General features: G+C 35.6%; 1 protein-coding gene across 4 annotated transcripts in view; it reads right to left on the reverse strand.

Moving 5' to 3' along the window:
* Positions 1-21,433, reverse strand: part of LOC137252707 (pleiotrophin-A-like) — a 326,419-nt gene that overhangs the window by 31,943 nt on the left and 273,043 nt on the right. For all 4 annotated transcript variants that reach the window (XM_067788755.1, XM_067788752.1, XM_067788754.1 and 1 more), the window contains one exon: positions 10,413-10,550. In XM_067788755.1, the coding sequence (XP_067644856.1) occupies positions 10,413-10,550 (138 nt within the window). The remainder of the gene's footprint in view (positions 1-10,412; positions 10,551-21,433) is intronic.

Below are 21,433 nucleotides of genomic sequence, written 5' to 3' on the forward strand. Positions count from 1 at the left end.
TTTTCGCAATTTAAGTACTTAATTTTTTTTTTTAATTAAGCATTTTTTTAGTAAACTCTGCCTTCTCTCTCATTACATAATTTTTTTTATATTTTTATTTTATTTTTTATGAAGGTATCTTCTATTTTACTCGAAATTTTTGTTTTGTTTCTCACTTACATATTAGATATGTATTTATACCAATTTAAACGGGTGGTGTGAAATAGGCTAAATTCCTTTAGCAAATTTCTTAACTTTTAACTAATAGTTCGTGTTTTTTGAATTATGACACTATTGACGTAAATGGGCGATATCTGTATATGGGTGATATAGGCCTACTGGGGAACCGAGCTCCCAAAACTAACTTCGGTAGCGCGCCAACTTGGACCTTCCGGATGGTGTGGAAAAACCTATTTTTCAATTCAATTTCAAGTAATTTCACCATAATTCTATGTCAATTTCATATGATTTTACATAATTTTTATATTTTTGTTTAAGGAGCTCCATACCAGAACGTTATAATTACATGTGAAAAGTTTGTAGAAAATTTAAGAAAATACAATCAAAAAGTACAAAGTCTTAGATCAAATTCAAAATTTTAAAGAAAAAGTTAAGTAAGTTACACCAGTTTGTTATATTTCCAACACTTGATGCATAGAATGAGATGAAAAAAATACAGGTTGGTCGAATTTCGACCACAGGCGATACTAGTTAATTTTAAATCGGCACCATGTTATAAACTGTCCAAATATTTAAAAATGATACTAAAAGTTAGTCTGGAGCTAACGAATATGCAATAGATAACACAACAGAACTAATACAGAAACTTGAGACCGTAGAACTAACAAAGAACAGCAAATTGGTATCTTTTGAAGTATAAGATTATTACCCATCAAGACCACTATCGGAGACTTTGGACATAGTTAGCTCAAAAATAGTTCATAATACAAAAAACAAAGTGAAAAGTATGCATATAACAAATATGCTAAGAAACACTTTACGTCAAAACTATTTTCAATTCAACAATAAAATATATAGACAAACAAAACCGTCTTGGAATGGGAAGCCCCACGTCAGCCATTCTTATGGATGTGGAATTTGGAAGAAAAGTACATACAGGAGCTGAAGTCTAAATTAGGCGTATAATTTTATGCTAGATACGTGTATGACATAATATGCGTTTCAACTACCAATAACGAAGAGCTTGTACTGGAGTACCTCAACAAGCAGCACGGGAATATAAAATTTACAACGGATACCGAAAAAGACGGAGGAAACAACTATCTAGACCTCACGATAAATATTGAAAAGATGAGATTTAACTTTGACATATATATAAAGCTAACGGCCATGTTTTTGATATTTTTGACTGATTGCAGCTAACAGATAGGATGAAGCACTGCCACGACAACAGCAAGCAGAATAAAGCGGTAACCTCCACTTAGTTGTGAGTGGGAGAGATACAGACAAGATTTGGTTTTTTTGTTTTTGTTCACAATTGGCGTCAGTAACCGTAGAACAGCGCTAAGGTAGTTAAGCGCCAATGATGGACTAAGTGATGCGTTGTTCTCCAAATCTCTACCTGACTCTTCCAATCCCTTTCTCAAACTTAATCTTCTTTTCTATCTACTTCCAGTAATACAGACAACAAACATATTTTAATTTTGATCATTTTCCTCCTTGTCCTTCCAGCGGGGGGGGGGGGGGGGGGCGGGGGGGGGGGGGGAGGGAGACCATCCTCTACCCCTGCTTACATAGACGGGTTCCGATAAGAATACGTTTTCGGCCGAACCATCATCTTTCACTCTCATAACATGACCTAGCCAGCGTAGCGGCTCTGTTTTAATCCGCTGGACTATGTTGATGTCCGCGTAAAGCTCGAACAAGCTCATTATACATCTTTTGAATAACTTTTCTCTCGATCACTTCCAAAGTTTGCCTTTTCAATGGCCTATTCAGTCTGCTCTACTGCGCAAAACAAATCACGTTAGTGTATTTCAGGCACTAGGGAGGGAGATAGTTCAAGATCCTGTCCGTATGCGCAAAACAAGTGTTGAAGAAGAAGCACCAGTAGTTGTTGCGGGTATCAACGATGAGTACAATTAGCACTTTCATGAAGTTTTGTGCTAGATGAACTATTGAAATTTTGACGACAGAGCTCTGCATTATAAAAAACAATAGGAACTTGTGTTATGTAAAATGGAAATGATCCGATGATTCTGTGCTGCTAAAGCAACAAAAAAAAAAAAACACGAAAACTCCAACCTTGTGCGAGTCAACATATGTTCGGTTATTTATAAATATTCAGATATCCTTGCATATAAAACCAATAGACGATGTGGCAATTTCCGCAAAAACGCCTTTTATAGTAGCTGTTAAATTTTTTATTGCAGCGATACGAAATTGTTTTTTTTTTTTTTTAAATCGCAATGCATAAATTACTACTCAATCTCATGGATTTCGGTTGTTAATTTTTGTAGCCATAAAAGAAATAAAAATTACTGTAGGGAAAACTAACGAGCGGAATTTATCTGCCATATGCAGTGGCGAACAATTTTTATACCCAGCTGTACTTGTACACGGCGTATATAAATTGATTGGATAACGGTTGGTTGTACAGGTTTAAAAAGGAATCGAGATAGATGTAGACTTCCATACATCAAAATTATCAGCATCGAAAAAAAAAATTTGATTAAGCCTTGTCCGTTTGTCCGTCCATCCGTCTGTTCGTCCGTTAACAAGATAACTTGAGCAAATGTTGAGATATTTTCACCAAATACGGTATACGGGCTAATCTGGACCAAGAAAAGTTTGGATTGAAATTATCACTTTTTTGATATCGAAAATTTAGAAAAATTAAAAATATGAGATAATTCAAAACGTATGCCGCTAAGCTAATGAAATTTTTTTATGACGCAAAACATAAATTTCCAAAAACTTTGGAATATGGACGTGGCACCACCCACATTTAGATGAAAAAAATTTGGAGCTTTAACAAGCCGTAAATCAAAAGCCGTTAAAGATATTACATAGAAATGTGGTAGAGCCACTACAAAACCTCTTCTTTTGAGGAGGTGCAGAACAAATTTGGAATCAAATGAAACTTTTCGGTGTTTGTGTCATGATTTTAACTCTCATTAGAATTCATTTGATATAACGGATTCACTTTTTACTATAAAGAAAACTGTCCTAAAAATAAAATAAAAATAAAAAATTATATACTAAAAGTGTTCACTTATTTAGCAATGTTGTGTATGTATAATTTCCAACTGTTATGTATAATACTCAGCTGATGATTTTTATTCTGTAGCTGAGTAGTTTTAGATCTCGACGCTTAGCAAACCTCCGCCTATCAACAACTCAGCAAAAAAAAAAAAAAATCCGTACGTCATGCGGATGCGCCCCCGCATCGGTTTTGCCGGCTTTGGATGGTATTAGTCCGTTGGGTATTATTATTATTTGTGAAATTATATAGACTGAGATAAATCGGTTAAAAACCACGCCCGCTTTTTTTTAAGGTCTAACTCAAACAAAGTTTGAAATAACTCAATGGTATTTGACTGATATTCTAACTCAGTAGGGCTATGGTTAAGCTAAGAACAAAATTTAAACAGATTTTAAAAATGGGCGTGACCCATCCATCCCTTTTTTGTTACTCTTTCAAAAATAGTTTGAATGTCATAATTCGAACTAAAATCTCTCAATCCGAACGAAATTTGGCATAAATATTTTTTTTCATAACTGCAACTGTTAATCTGAATTTTTACCCACTCAAACTCATTCGTGGTATCCTCTGCATCATTTTTGCTTCTTTTGTACAAAGAGGAGTTCAAAATAGAACCATATATGTATTACTAGAAGACCCGGAAGACGTTGTCCTGCCCTAAATTGGCATATATGCATACATTTTAATAAGCTTTTTCCGTCTGACTCTGCCCTCCCCCTTTTCACTTTTTCCTAATCCTTTTATTCACTCCTCCCCCCGTCTTTTTCGCTTCATCTATCTCCATATTCGTCTCATTTTATCTCTTTCTCAATCTCCTTCTCTCTTTTCTCTTCTCTCAATTCTTTCTCGTTCTTCTGCATCCCTTATTGCCTGTCCCAGAGGATGGTATGTATTTTATTCCAGTCCCAGTCCCAGTCCCACTCCGAGTCTCAGTCCAAGTCCTAGTCCTAATCCCAGTCCCAGTCCGTTTCTGGATAATATATTACTCTGTACTAAAGCACTCATCAACAGCTTTCATTTGTTATCCATATTCTATAAACATATTCAGGGGTACTCGGGTCCATGTTTCGGCATATATCTCGAGACTCTGTACGTCGATCGCAACCAAATTTATGTAGTAACCACCGCGTGAGGTTTACGCCACTTGTGTGAAAGTTTGAACAAAATCGACCAACGCATCTCTTCAAATACCGGCGACCAACTAACACACATTTTAGCCTTTCTTTTTATATATATAAATTTTTATTTTTCATACTTCACTATAATATTAAAACGAAATGCAGATTTTCGTTGCTTAAAAATTGCACATGGAACAACTAAAGAATGTCCTGAATTAAAAAAAAATGTTATAGTACCTCTAAATCGCGGGCCCCACTCAGAAACCCCCACCCTCTCGGCGGGCCTGGTGATGTGCTATACTTGATATCATTCGGTATAGCATTTTTATTGATAAGCAGGTTGTTTAATTAAACACTAAGCATTTACACGGAAGTATATTATTACTTATAAACAAATAAAAAAATTTGAAATAAAATATTGCGGCTATAAACTGAGATATAACTCCTATATTTCAAGTTAGATCAAACTACACACGGGGTGCAAAATAAATTCAAAATCGGTTCCGTAGTTTAGGAGTCCATTGGCGCCAAACATAGTGACACGTGATTTTTATATTTTAAGATTACGCAGCCTTATAACACTTTTATCCACACAAAGCAAACAAGAATAGCGTTTCAAGCGCACCGCTGGGTATGTAATTGTCCGTTTCTTCCGAACTAAACTTTCTTACTTGTTCGTATTAAAGTTTCGCAACGTTTGTTTTTACCAATTTTTTAAATTTTATTTGCTACTATTACCAAAAAATTTATGTAACTGTACGTAATTATAAAAATATGTTGGCTTAGTAAGCGCAAGGCTACGATAAAAATGGAAATAAATAAAACGAACCGATACTTCATGACTTTTTTTGTAAGCCGCAGTATTTTATCGTTAACACTTTAATTTTCTGTTGCTGTACGTGAATGAGCAAAATTCAATCCTGCGCAGATAAAAAAATTATAAAAAAATTACCATATTTATCTGCAACGAGCAAATTGTGCGCTGAAGTTCGTAGCTCGATTACAAGCTTCAGTGCAGCTTATTTTTTAAGTTAAAAAATTTGCATTGGGCTTTACTCTATTAGCTTTGGTAAATAATTTTTTTTTGCATTCTTCTTCTTGTTTGCCATATTTCGATTTTGGGCGAGTTTAACGAGATTTAATGTATTCACATCGCTTTCTTTAACATCTTAATTCCATCATTATCGATTGCGGGCTTATCATCCCTGTACAGTACATCGCTGTCTCAATTTAGGAGAGCAAAAAAGTATTCCCTATATAATCTAAGTACTCTCTGTTACAAGGTCGCCGTTTCCTTTTTAGCAGAAGTTTGCCCCGGACTTAAAACCATCCATCTGTCGCCGAATATTTGGGTTATATTTACGCGTATTCACGCCTTTCTGCCTTCGCATTTTTCTTCCTGAAAAGACGTTTCACTTCCCTTTTGAACTCTTGCTAGCGTTCATTCACTCTTCTTGTTGTGCTAGCTTTTAAAGTTGCTCTTTAGTCAGCGTCTTTTTTTTCCGGTTGCATTGCGACATTCTTCATTGTATCAGTAATTTTTCCGTGATTAACGGTAATAACTTTTTGACGGCGTTACGAGGTGTTTTGGAGATATGCTCTCATTGCTTCTGCATTCCGCCGGGTTGACTTGTGCTCTCAGAGAGCAGCTGTGAGAGTCGAGTGACGAAGTCATTGGCAGTCGGTTGCTATTGCAGCCTTTCGACGTCTAGCTTTTCCATTGTTTTGTGTTCCATGGTTTTAACCGCGCAGAAGCGGGTGCGCACTTTGGCTGTGACGAGATAGTGATCCGAGTCGATGTTAGGTCCTCGGATCGTGCGTGGAGGCATGCACAACGTGGTCGGTCTGATTGCGTGTTTTCGATCGGATTACAGCCGTGTAGCTTAAAATATATTTTTAACTATGTATGAACCACTCGCTTTACATGAACATGTTTCGAGCACCGGCTAAGTTGATTAGCCTCAGTCCGTTAGGATAGGTTTCATTGTGTAGGCGGTACTTGCAATTTTTGTATGTTTTATTCCATCAAATTTTGTTTCATATATCTGCATGTTTGTTAGTCTTTCTTTCAGATTTCGATACACTTTGGATAGAAAATAATAATAAAAGACACACCTCATCAAAATACGAAAACTTTGTATGGAATTTTACCAAATTCGCCATGTAATTGGAGAGCGAATGACGAATAGGGAAGTGAGTTGCCATGTGAAAGTCATACAAAATTTCACTCGACACATTAGCAAATTGATTTGCTTTTAAAACTTGCTATCGGCAGAAAGTTCAGCAATTGAGCTGAAAACTTGTATTATTTAATTGTTGAACAAACGACTTTGTAAATCTCAATAAGTTTGCAGCACTTTAATTAACTTAATTATAAAACGATGTGTGAGACATATATAACTATATGAAGTCCATTTAAAAGAAATTTTCCAATTCATAAAAATTTCTTGCTGTCAGTAAGTAACATAAAAAAACAAAAACTTATCTGAAATGCCCTGAAGTAGTAAAGTACCAAAAAACCAACAAAGCGTAAAAGTTTATTCGTATTTTAATCCAAGAAACAAAGAAACTGTGACAACAAAACGAAGAAGATTCAGATACCTGACGGGAAGTACGAAAAGTACGCTTGCATGCAACGAGTGAATGAGCACCGAGTTGCACAATAGGAAATGACATAGAAAGGGGCAAAAATAAATAGCAAAGGAAAAGAAAAACGAGAAATATTTAAAATCTTCTTTCAGAGAATTCAATAATGAACGATCATGGTGGAATCACCAGGTGAAGTAAATAAAAAAAGACAGAAGATGTACGCTATCTGAAACGGTAGGGATATACTTTAAAAGTCAGAAGAGGCTAACATTTTTACCCGCTTTGAAAAAATAGGAGTAGAAAAATAAATACCCTGCTACGAATGCTCTTACATAAACTGTTATCACCTAATGCCAATGCAAAAGGGGATACAAAAACTTAAACTGTAATGAGCAATAAAATCCACTAATGAGTCTAAAGTAAAATGATCTGAACTTCAGCTACAGATGAAGCTTTCATCGAAAAACCGGACATAAAAGAGAGAAGTGGTGTCCATTATTTAGTTGAACTGCAGTAACTTTGCGCATTTAAATGGGTTTCTGATTTGATGAAAAGTTTTACAGTCACACTTGGAAGTGATCTTTTAAATACTTTTAAATGTGTTTCCATTCCTAAAAATCCATTGTTATTTCCATCTGCCTTGTTGATATGTCGTTAAGATTCGTAAATAAACATATGGTCTTCTAATATATCATACAAATTTGATCAGAAGATACCTCAAAAGCTCTTGACAATGGAATTCATGAAGAATTACTAACGTTACCAAGTTATTATTAACTAAAATATATAAGGGGATAAAAAAGCTCGGCGGCAGTCGTCTTAGAACCAGATGGTGCCGATGCAATCGAGCGGGATACATATAATCTAAATTACAATCCATAACTATAACATTCTTCTTACCTTAGTGGTCTGTTTTTTAGGGCAAAACAACAACAGTGAGTTGAAATTTTTTGTAACTATATTTATAAATTTATTGTTTTAGCGAAGTTTTCACATAAATAAGGTGCAATGCGACAGTTTTGGTATTCTTGATGCAGAAATGACAAAACATTTTTCGAAAGTCTTCAGTAGCGCTGCACAGGCGAAAATCCTTAGTTGGATATGACTTGAATACAAATAGTTTGTTTTAACAAAGATCTATTTCAAGTTTTTTTGGAACAAATTAAACATACATATATAATGGAAACATTAAGAATATGAAAGTAATAGTTTAGCACAGCCTTACTTATGGAAGCCAACACCAACGATACTCAAATGATATATCTCTGTAATTAAATCCAGTAAAGGTCCATCGGTATTCACTTACTGGTGAAATAAGTACTAAAACTACCATATTTTACCCCTAAAAAATGGGAAAAACAACACTTTTTCGGGGACAACATTGGTGAAAACTATTTATATAGGCGAATGACGGAACAAAGAAGAATGTAGAGCGAGACAATTGACGGCTTACTTCAACGGTTTTATTGAAAACAATATTTACAATAAGTAATAATAATACGAAAAACTAGAAAATAATTAGGTAGGTCCTAGGTACTAGTCATCACACTCCTCATCAATCTAGGGCGTTGATCAGACAATTAAATAAAAGCGTTGGACGCGTAAAATTTCTATTGATAGTCATATATAAGACCAACTGAACCTTAATCAGGTTATGCTACGCCTCACATTTTTAGAAATTTCACGCGCCCGACGCTTTTATTTAATTGTCTGATCAACGCCCTAGATTGATGAGGAGTGTGATGAATAGTACCTAGGACCTATCTAATTATTTTCTAGATTTTAGTATTATTATTACTTCATGAAATTATTGTTTTCAATAAAACCAGTTAACTTAAGAATTTTTATTTTATTTTTCAAGTTTTTGGTCTTTGTTTAATTGCCTATTATTTCTGATTCTATTTAGTTCATTTACAAGGACTCTTTGCTGACAATTTGTTACAATCTTAATACATAATCCTTCCAAAGACTTTACTCGACTCTGCGCAACGTATGCTTGTCCCTCCTCCAACTCCAAAATATTTTGAAGTCACTGTATGTAATATTTGTTCCAAATATGAGCCAACTCGGACCACAAATACGATTTGTTTTTAAATATTTCGATCCAAGCGCCACCCATCGTAGTTTTTTCCCAAGTTTCAAGCTTGTAGCTTACCGGGAAGTTACTTAAATTTTAATTACAAAATTCATTCACAACGGCCGGTCTGTCAAGTCAAGCTAAATGAAACCGTTTAAAAACAATAGGTTGTAAATTTCCAGTACTGTGCTGTGTGCTTTCCATTTGCTTTTATACACTGCCTGACATTGTTTTGGATGGGACTCGGCATCGATAGCAGATGTAGGAAGTGCGACATGAAGTAGAAAATGATCGAACACGTACTGCGTTCGTATCCTGCGCATGCCAGGCTAGGATTCCAGCTATTAGGTGTGGCTCAACTATCAGTTGTAGACGCAGCAGGCATCGTAGGTTTCAGAAAGCTTAGGGTTAATTTTTACCACATGCCGTTGATTTTGATAGGGTTTTTCAGTTTAGGCTTTTAGGAAACTTCTGGTAATAAAATGTACTCATTCAGTGTATGTGAGTTCTTCACGTACTGGCTAGTACAACTAAACTTGAGGTGGACTTAACGAAAAAAAAATTACGTTATTTGAGTACGTCGGCCCAGATAATTTTCTTTGCAGCAAGGTGCCGCCATTTCCTGCAGTTTCGAGCTGAACTTTAATACAATGTGAATTTCAGCTTACAACACCTTCTTTGCTCACCTTTTTACATAGAGGATTATGTATGTAAATACAAAAATTATTTCCCTTGATACCCAAAAAATATGTCCGCACGTTTTTTAATATGAATAATGCTCCATTTTAGCTTCAATATTAATTTTCGTTGAATTGCCATACCGAAATGTATCAAAAATTTTGCGAGGCTGCAGCATCCCTTCAATTTTCTTTTTTCTTCATTTTTAACGCCAGCAAAAAAACTTTTTCGCTGTACAACCATTACATGAACGCAGCCACCCAATCAGCCATTATTATTTGCAATGGCCACCCGCTGTGCCCTGAAAAATGATGATAAAAAGTAAATACGCGTCAGCGAGGCGAAATAATGATGATGGTCATGACGTTCGCTTTAACGTTGCAGATTGTCAAAAAGTTAATGGTGATGGCATCACTGCGCGGTGCTCTACTAACAATAACAACAACTTAGCAGCATTAGCGTAGTAAAAGCAATGTCAGCAATTATGCTGACCCATGTAATGGCGTGGCTGCTGATAATTTAAAAATGCGTTTGTGTATTTGCATGTGTTTGTGTGGTAATATCCGTTGGGAAGTTGCTGATCGCATTTGGTCAAATAATGCAGTGTAAAGTGGAAAAGGCAATTTGCTAAAAGTTATTGCATACTTTTAGGTTTAAATGGTGCTAAACTTTGTTAATGGTAAGATAAATAATTCTCATTTCAATTCGTTGTTGCTTCTAATTTTATATTTCCTTTGGAACTTACCTTTTTTGCATTTCTTTTGTATGGTTCGCGTTTGATCGCATGCCGGATCGCCCTTCTTCAATGTCAACGTTCGTGAGCGTGTATTGGTCTTTTGGTCACATTCAGTCCATGGATTTTTGCCATAACGACAGGAGAGACCTGAAAAATTAGAATAAGGATATTTTAGTTGTATTTAAGTATGTGATAAATGTTAAATTATAAAAATAGGTAATAAAACACAGAAGTGTTTACATTGTGTCGATAAGTCAGTGCTTTATATACCAGGTAGAGCTGTTCGCATGCAATCGACTCTATGGCAAAACATGGGAGGCATCTCCCAAAATAGTCTACTGGCCATTTATGGAGCCAATAGTCACACCTGCTCGCTTAGTTTGATGGCCGAAGACCACGAAAAGAACAACAATAAGTGCATACACTAGTTTGCATTGGCATAACGGCTGGATGAGAACGTACTCTGCTGATATACTTTGCGTCTTAGTGGAAACACCTCCCTTCTCTATTCTAATAGAGAAAGAGGCAACACTTGCTGCATTGAGACTTCAAAATATTTCTGAGCTTAAGATCTGGCACATGACAGGGCATATGAAACTAATAGGAAAATTCATAGAAAACCCCATATTGCAACTACGTAATGCAATGCAACCTACGCTCAGAATCCCACGGAATTTTGAGCTGTCCATTGTGGACAGAACTTTTTGGGAAGCAGAGAATCCATACACAGACCCTGACCTAGAGGTCTGGTTCACGGATGGATCAAAACTTGATGACGAAAATACGGGAGCTGCTATCTATGTGCTGAACTTCAAGAAATCAATACCAATACCCAACAATTTTTTATATTGAAATCCTAACAATAGAAGCTTGAGATACAGAATTTCTGCGAAGGTGCTTATCCCCGAGAGATCTAAATGATATAGAAGCCAAAAACAAGGTTTTGTGAGGATGGCTTGCATGCATCAGGGACAAGGAGGTAATTAACAGGCAGACTATCTAGCCTATCCATGTTCTATGCAGGATTCTATATTCCAGATCTCTTCTGGGGACTCACAAAGGCACACACTAGGGAAACCATTAGTAACTGGGAGACAAATCAGGTAATACAGTTGAATGCCTATGGCAAACACAGGCAAAACTGTTTGTACTGCCAGCAACGAGAATATAAGCCAAACTCATTAATACAAGCAGAGAGGGCCTGCGAACTCCGACTAGGTACTATACGGGACTTTGTAGTCCACGACACCAACTAAGTAAGTAAAATCTATTAGATCTGTCACTTTTGTGATCTGAAGTATGAAACACCTGTTCACATTCTCTGCGAATGCGTTGCTCTGGCAAAGTGGAGGCTCTGCTATCTAGGTGGCGTGACCCTTAATCTCCTCATGATATGAAATAGAAAGTTCGAAGAGGTACAAGTCCAAAAACAATTTGTATATGCAGTCGTAAGCTTTTTTGATAGGAAGATATTGTAATCCTACAGTTCCTCTATTTTGGAAACATTTTTGGGTTGTCCCAGTTTTGCTTCTAAATGCTTCTGGAATTTATACCAATTCGTTGACCTAAGGTTTCTAAAGGTTCATCTCATTCCTACACTATTTAGAGGAATGTTAAAGCTGACATACGCTTGATCTGAAAACTGTTGTCTATCAAAGACCTTTGAATCATACCTTTATATATCACGGCCAAAACTCAATGTGATATTAAGAATACTGCTAGATGTTGGACCAATATACGTACGGACACTACCCCTGTTGGATATCTGCAAATTGCCTTGCAGCAAGCAAAAAATAGAAACTCTCCTCTATAAGGGTGCAGGGTGCCAAAATAAAGCCTGTTTAGTCTTCCTCTCGACGACTAACACTACCTGGTCCTCAGAAGTAGAATTGCGGAGCAGTATCTGTTTTCTTAACGTTATTGTCGTCAGATTAATAGACACCTTTGCCATGATATCTACACCCCCGTTGTAAAGCTTTTTATTGCGCTTATTAAGTGCTTGAATCCTCTGAAATGCCACCATGTTGCTCGCTTATTTTAAGGGTCTTTTCGGCATCCTCGGGTGTAAGAATGTTATGATTGTTACGCTTGCGCCTTCCTTACCCGAGTCGAAGATTAATTCTTCCTATAACCCAAGATATTTTCCTAAACTGTGTGTACAACAAAACCGCCGCCAGCTTGTTTATTAGGAGAATGTAGTGCTGACCCATCTCCATGGGTCGAGATACATCAGTTTCCATCAAATCCCGTGTCGGTGTGTTTGGGTTCTGACTATGCAGAAGGTGTAGCGTATCATCCAAAATCATCAAGCATGAGATCCATACTTTTACTAAAGCTGCTTATTTGGTTCTTAACGCATCAGCTTGGGCATTAAGGTTATAAGCTCACTTTCTAAAGAAGTTTTCTTCAAGTTTTCGGTAGTCATCCGTCAAAAGCGATGCTACGATCAAGCAGCGCTAGAGTCAGTGACAGCTTCGTTACGTCATTAGTTTTTTCGCGACAGCCGGTATCTTAGTTGTAGCTGTCGTTGGTCTATCTGAAAATGCCTTAGTCTTAGCATTACCTCCCACATACCTCCACAGCCGTTGTCGGCGACCGTCATTTACAACTTTAGATCCAATTGTTCAATAGGGCTCGCCTGCCACACAATCTGTGACAAAGCCATTTCTGACTTCTAAAGCAGTCTTGTCGCTTACAGCCGAACGTTGCCTCTTTATTATGCTGCTGGAAACTTCTTTCTCTTCATAATAGTTGCAGAACCGAGGATACTTCTTAATGGCCATAACAACCGAGAGTACAGGATAAGAAGCCTTGCAGGCGAAAATTTCGTATAACAAATAGCGCTAATATCTAAATTTTATATAGGCTTTTAGTTGAATAAAATGCTTTTCACAAGAGCTCCATTGGATCAGTTTTTAGTTCGAAATGGTTCGTTGAAATGGTTTAAACTTAAATTAACCTTATGGCGATTTGAAGTGGTCAAAAAGTCAATCGACGTTATGCTCGTTGACCTTAACGTTATGGCCGTTAACCCTGACGTTGTAGCCGTCGACCTTGTTGAGTGGGCTGGTAGCCCGAATGTAGCAAGAAAATTGTGCTCAGTAATTTGGCGGAAAATCCAAGCAATTGAGTGAATAAAAAACACCGAATGGTTGATTCAGAGCATTTTCACTCAACTAATGATCAACAGTTGCAATAGCTGAAAGCGAACGTTGTGCACACAGGTTGTCAACATCGAATTCTATTTTCTCCACCTGTCATGTCAAATGTTACAGGTCACTTATTGTTCGATGTCAGTTTTACAGCTCGTCAGCAAAGTACCGCTATAAATTTACCCATGATTGTCTTCATTAGAGAAAATTAAATTGTTATAAGCGTGCTAACAACAAAAATTTAATGGAAAAGCGCTGTCACATTTTCAAACACGTTAACTCAAAATAAATCAGACAGGAGTACAATGAAAAAAAGAAAAATCGTTGCTAATTTAAGCGCATTTACCAATCTAATTTATTTGTAATTAAAACGACAACTTATTTCCACAAAAAAAAAAACGTGATTAATCAAATTACAAACACAACATTGCGAACATTTGTACAAACTAATATTAGGAGAGCTGGTAAGCATTTTTGAGCAGGTATTTGAGGCACAATGAAAATTATGTACAACACTTTTTTAATGGGTATCTAAGTATAGAAATGCAGAACTGGCTAAGGGGTGGCGGGGCTGAGACTGCCCTTGAATTTAACAAAAAAATTTATTTTTGTATGCTAAAAATGTTTTTGAGGCACTTTGAAAATTAAATATGTTAAAATTTAATATTTGAAAAATATAAAAAGAAACAAGCCAGATTATTAGGTTGGGTCTAAAACTTTGCCAGGTCATTGCAAAATATTTTTTTTTTAATTGAAACAAGTATGGACGGGACTGGTTTCGGCTGTCCCGAAAACTTCATACCTTTCATGATAACGAAATGGTATATTAATTTCGTCACGAATTCCACAATGGTAAGTCCTTAAAGGAAAATAGATAGAAGTACCATTAAGTATACCGAAATAATCAGGATGAAGAGATGAGTTGATTTAGCCATGTCCGTCTGTCCGTCTGTCTGTTTGTATGCAAACTAGTCTCTCAATTTTTTAGATATCTTGATGAAATTTAGTGAGCGGGAGTATTTAGGTGTCCGATTAGACATTTGTCGGAACCGGCCGGATCGGACCACTATAGCATATATTCTCCATAAAAGCGATTTTTCAGAAAAAGAGGATTTTTGTCATATCTTCCTCAATTTATCAGATTGACGCTTTAAACTTCACCATATGCTTTTGTGTATGGCATATATTGTTGTCTGAAAAAATCATAGAAATCGGTGGTATATATAGTATATATCTCATACAACCGATTGTTCAGATAAGAAACTTTTCTCAAGTTCTGCCCCATTTTAACAGCTAGAGCCTCAAATTTCACCAAATGCTTACGTATAGTATATATATAGTATATAGTATATATATTATATACCCCATATAAACTGTAATTCTTGCCCCTTTTTTACGGCTAGAAGCATCAAATTTTATCAAAAACCTACGCTTACCTCACATATTGTTGAAATAAGTAATTCGTGGTCATAGCTTTTACATGCAGACCACAAAAACGTGAAACATTGCATCCTCACACAAACTACCTACCTATTTTTTTATTTTATATTTATCTTAAAAATCGCTGAAGTATGTACATCTGTTCACTATATATTTCTTATCTCATACACCCGATTATTTGGATATTACGAATGGGATAATATTATTGTTCAGCCCCATTCATGAAAGGTATGAAGTTTTCAGCACAGCCGAGGACAGTCCCGTCCATACTTGTTTCAATTAAAAAAAATATTTTGCACTGACCTGGCAAAATTTTAAACCCAACCTAATAATGTGGCTTATTTGTTTTTATAATTTTCAAATATTAAATTTTAACATATTTAATTTTCAAAGTGCCTCAAAAACATTTAGCAGCTCTTAGACTATAAAGCGAAGCATAGAAAAAAGAAAAAATAAATAGGTTGATAATAATTGGAAAACAAGTAAGAAAGTCTAAGTTCGGGTAAAACCCAAGAAATTATACCTAGTTGTGCACTCAAAACGCTTTTGTTTTTTGCTCTGTGTTGTTGATAGTGTTATAAGCGTGCACGATATTACATATGTAGTTCTCTTCTGAATTCAATTTCGTTCAAAAGAAGCAAAAAGGATACACTAATGAATTTCAGTCGGAAAAAATGCAGTTAAAAAGTTTAAGTTTGAAAAAAAAATATTTCGGATTGCCAAATTTCGTTCGGAATGGGAGATTTTTGTTCGACTTACGGCATTAAAAGTATTTTGGAAGGAGTAAAATAATAGGCGGGTCCCGCACAATTTAAAAATGTTTTTAAGTTTTGTTCTTAGCACAACCAAACCACTATTGAGGTAGAATATCAGTCAAATGTAGTTAAGGCTATGTGCGAGTTTTCCTTTTCCCTTTTTTTATACTGTAACGAATTTATTGAAATTCCGCTTATTCCAAATCTTCTGCTAATGTTCAAATCACTAAACTGTTGAATAAATAACTCCACTATTCAATAATGCAAAATGGCCTTTATTAAAGTACTTAACAATAACACTACTATTGCTCAACAGATAGCGTCTTAAGTCAAACTGATTGCGTGCCTCTACTGTTGCTGCCTTTTATACTCTGTAATTTCTCGTTCGCATACTTCTAGGTGCTTCCACTTCTAGAATTTACTAGTTGGTTATCAGCTACAAAATGACTAAGTTTATAGCTTCTCATATGCGCGTGTATGTGTGAGTGATACTAGCATAATTATCATTGCCTAATTTTGGGAGCATCTCAGATAAGATATCTGCATGTATTTGTGCGTCTCTTCTGGCTGCTTGAAGCCACCCTTGCATTATTTCTGGAAAACTCTTTCAGTCGTTATAGTGCTTCTGTTAGGGTTTGTCAATGCCAGTGTTTTCCTCGCAGGTACTTTTGATTTCGCTTTATTTTGCCCATTCGTTCCATCAATCCTTGCCCGATCTGCTGCCATTGACTTTCGTGGTTTTTTTAGAATCTCTTACTGCTGAAACCTTTTTCAAAACTAAAGTTAAGTGACACATCCTGGTTCTCATAACGCATCACCCATCTCTGCATATCGATCTTGATGTCATGGTCAACCAAGGAGTCCACCCAGTGACTTCATCAACGATCTCCGCCACAACGAATTTGTGTTGAATTGTGACCTTTCCAATTAAGACTTAACATATCACTTCTCCCTGGACTTGTTATACTCGCCAGTGACCGTACGCAGCCTTGCTCCAGGTAGCGGTTTTACTCTCCTGTTGACCAAGTAAGATCGGGTTAAGGAATGAGATGCTCGCGTATCTACAGTCAGTACACGTTCTTTGCCATCCATATTCCCTCTGACGGTAAGACTGCTCGATTTTCTACCAATTTGCGTCACATATATCACAGGACATTCAATAGCTGGAGCTAGCTCTCGATCTCTACATCTTACTCGCTCTTGCTCATCACCTCCAGCTTTGTTATTAAGACCACCCATGTTGTTGAAACCACTAGGATCAAGATCGCAATGACGTGCAGTGTGACCGGGCTTCCCGAATTTGAAGGATTTGACATCCGGCGCAAACTCCTGCAAAGTTTCATTCGCTTTTTGGTAGCGCTTTTGCAACTCAATTTGATATATCTGTTTCCTATGCTCTCGACAGCTGCCATCACTGCTTCATAACTGTTCCTTTCGTACTCTGGAATAGTCTGTAAGATTTCAGCTGCAGGCCCTTTCAATGCCACGAACAGTGCAGCAACTTTATCTTCAGCATTCCGGTTGTTCACTGCTGATTTCTTCTCAATTTGAAGCTTAAACACCTTGGAAGGAACAGATCCGTCAAAAGATGGAGTTTTTACCTTCGGATTGCTTGCTGAAACAGCTGGGCGATTTAGTTGCAACTCCTGTATATGACTTCGCAATGTTTCAATCTCGGCATCGATATTGTTCTCGGGTTGCAATATTTTTGTGTCCTGCGCCTCCATCTTCGAGGAAATACGTCCTTCTTGCTCTTACAGTTGTGCAGAGATCTAGGCGCTTCTATTTCTAGAATTTACTAGAATTTACTAGTTATGAGCTATAAAATTACTACGTTAATAGCTTCTCATATGCGCGTGTATGTATGAGAGATACTAGTACAATTATCATTGCCTTCTTTTGGGAGCATCTCAGATAAGATATCTATATGTTGTGCGTCTCTTCTCAGCTGTGTGTACGTACATATGTGTAGTCATAGTGTTTGATTTATTGATGTGCATACAAGTCACTGCTTAGCATCGGCTTAGAGATTTTAGTATCCCTTATTGTTGCTAATATTCGTCACAACACTATATATACCAACGATCTCTAAAGCTTTTTCAGATAACAATAAATGTTCGTAAGCATTCGGTGAAATTTGAAGCTTCTAGCTGTGAAAATGGGGCAGAAATTACGAAAAGTTTCTTATCTGAATAATCGGTTGTATGAGATATATACTATATATGGGGTATTCCATCCCATTTCGACTGAACCCGACCCCTATAGAATTGGCTGAAAGTTTTTCTTCTTTTTCTAGCTTACGAAAGACGTTTTCCAAATTTTTTCATCCAACTCAAAAAAAGATGAATTTTTAAAAAAACACCGTTTTTGTTTTCAAAATGCTATAACTTTTTCAAAAATTGACCGCTTGGGATCTTTTTTTTTTTTGAAAAATTTGTTTTTAAATGTACTTTTCGGAAAAAATTAAAAAAAATTTTTAAAGTTTTTTTTGTAATTTTTCAGTTTTTCGAGATTTTTCGAATTTCGCCCTTTTTTTCTCACAAAAAACTTCAATCAATTCTGCAATCACTCCCACTAATCCCGGAGTGGGCCGAGATTTTTTTTTTTTTTATTTAATTGAAAAAAACTAACATTTTTTTTTGTATTTTTTCCGAAAAGTACATTTAAAACATATTAAAAAAAAAAAATGATCCCAAACGGTCAATTTTTGAAAAAGTTATAGCATTTTCATTCAAGGTTCGAATCGAGCTCAAGGCCAGAACAATAATTTTTTTCTAATGATAATTATTGTTATTTTTTTTAATTTTTCTAAATTAGAAAAATTGTATTTTGTTTTTGGAATAGTAAGTAGATAGATCCATTTCGAAGGGTGCTAAGCCTTCTTCATCAGTACGCTTTAGGCATGCTGCGCTAACCATTTAGCTAGCATGCCTAAAGCGTACTGATGATGAAGGCTTAACACCCTTCGAAATGGATCTATCTGCGCAGCTATGGCAGGTTGTCTGAAAAATTTTCTACTTACTATTCCAAAAACCAAATACAATTTATATCAAGAAGAATTTCCGAGCTCTAGGCCACACATATATATTAGTAATAAAAATGCAATTGATTATACCATATATGTTGTATTTATTTATTTTGTCAATATTTCGATTTCAATTAGAAATCATCTTCAGGGCTGTAAAAAATACATTTTTCTATAAAAACCATAAATGCACAAACATAATCTGACACTTACTATGTGTGGCCTAGAGCTCGGAAATTCTTCTTGATATAACTTTTGAAAGGCCGAAAATAAAAATAAAAGCAACATCAAAATACAATTTTTCAAATTTAGAAAAATTAAAAAAAAAAATAATAAAAAAAAAATAATTATCATTAGAAAAAAATTATTGTTCTGGCCTTGAGCTCGATTCGAACCTTGAATGATTTATCAATAGGCCGATAAAAAAAAACAGTTATAGCATTTTGAAAAAAACACCGTTTTTTCAAAATATTTAAAACTTATTTTGAGTTGGACAACGGTGTTTTCTTCAAAATGCTATAACTTTTTCAAAAATTGACCGTTTGCGATCATTTTATTTTTAAAAAATATGTTTTTAAATGTACTTTTCGGAAAAAATACAAAAAAAATTTTAAAGTTTTTTTTTTCAATTAAATAAAAAAAAAACAAAAAAATTCTCGGCCCACTCCGGGATTAGTGGGGATGATTACAGGATTGATTGAAGTTTTTTATGAGAAAAAAAAGGGCGATATTCGAAAAATCTCGAAAAACTGAAAAATTACAAAAAAAAAAAACTTAAAATTTTTTTTTGAATTTTTTCCGAAAAGTACATTTAAAAACAAATTAAAAAAAAAAGATCCCAAACGGTAAACTTTTGAAAAAGTTATAGCATTTTGAAAACAAAAACGGTGTTTTTTTAAAAATTCATAACTTTTTTTGAGTTGGATGAAAAAATTTGAAAAACTTCTGAAAAACGTCCTTCGTAAGCTAGAAAAAGAAGAAAAACTTTCAGTCAATTTTAAAGGGGTCGGGTTCAAAATTGGTCGAAATGGGATGGAATACCCCATATATTACTGATCGTTATTGCAAACTTTGTTAAGGTTAGACCTTTAGGAAAAGTAGGCGTGATCTTTAACCGATTTTGATTTTCTTCTCTCAGTCTATATAGTTTTGGAAGGATAGTGTCTCTGCCGAATTTCAATGTAATATCGTAAACAGCTTTTGATTTACGGCTTGTTAAACTTCCAAATGTTCTTCTTAATGTGGGTAGTGCCACGCCGATATTCTAAAATTTCTTGGAATTTATGTGTTGCGTCATAAACCAATTCACGTACAAAATTTTATTACCTTAGCGGCATTCGTTCTTAAATTATCAAATTTTTTCTATTTTTCTAATATATCAATATCGAAAAAGTGGGCGTGGTCATTGTCCGATTTCGCTCGTTTTCAATACCTCTCTAATCAGGCTCCAGATAATCCCGTGTACCAAATTTGGTGAATATGTCTCAATATTTGGTCAAGTTATCGTGTTAAAGGATGGGCAGATGGGCAGACAGATGGACGGACCGAAATGGCTTAATCAATTTTTTTTTCGATACTGATGATTTTGACATTTGGAAGTCTATATCTATCTCCATTCCTTTATACCTGTAGCAACCAACCGCTATCCGATCAAAGTTATAATATTCTGTGTACAAATGCTGCTGGGTATAAAAAGAACAAGGAATATGTTGAAAATAATTGGAAATTGAGACGACAAAAAAGAGTTCGGTTAGATTTAGTAGCTTTTAAGTAATGTATTTTACTGTTACATCCTGTTTAAAATTACTTGTTTTAATTATTTGATTCAAAGCAAATGAAATTTTAAAAGGACTGTAGGTCCTTTGTTTACCTTTTTCACCAAATTGCCTCTCAATGAGCTATAATGTGACCTTATTACAATTATTAAAACGGTTACTCGGCTTTGTAGTTGTAATCGGGATCTTAGAAGATATCCAAGCCAGCAGCTAACGTGTGGTTGTCAATTCAGCTGATGCTAGCAATCCTGGTTAAATGCTAATTTCCAGGACCCTGACATTAATATTTTTGCAGAGCTTTCTGAACATACTAATGGAGTCTGTTGGGAAGATTGATGTGCATTCGTAGTTAATCGTAATAAAACAGAAATAGTTCTTTTTGCGATATTTCTCTCGATTAAGATAATATGCTGAAAGTTTAATTATGCTAAACGGAAAGATTTGTTAGAAACTAAATGAGGAGGGCATTCTAACAAATCCATCGTTAATTCCTTTTGATATGGCGGTAAGGCCGATTCTACTTTATGGGGTTTTATCTGGCTAAAACACTGTACACTGTTAGCCTTGACAAAATGTTGGCATCTGCACAACAGATATCACTGAGGTCTCGTATATATAACCCGTGGTGGGCAGGATAGCTTAGGCCCAGGCGTTAATGAGGCTTTCAAAAGGACCTCGGGAACAGCAGCAGTATTGCCGTGATCCGCTTTATCACTATTGTGTTTTTCTTCGAAATTTTTATGTAAAAACTCTTTTACGAATAGACTGACGTTCTAAAATCTTTATGTAAATCACAAGTAGCCTGTACTGTAGCTAGACTTTTATAGTGTATTTCCAAAGGAAGTCGGAACAATCAAGGGCGATATAAATAAGTTGGTGAAAA

Source organism: Eurosta solidaginis, chromosome 5, assembly GCF_040869045.1.
Source record: "Eurosta solidaginis isolate ZX-2024a chromosome 5, ASM4086904v1, whole genome shotgun sequence".
NCBI classification, from domain to species: domain Eukaryota; kingdom Metazoa; phylum Arthropoda; class Insecta; order Diptera; family Tephritidae; genus Eurosta; species Eurosta solidaginis.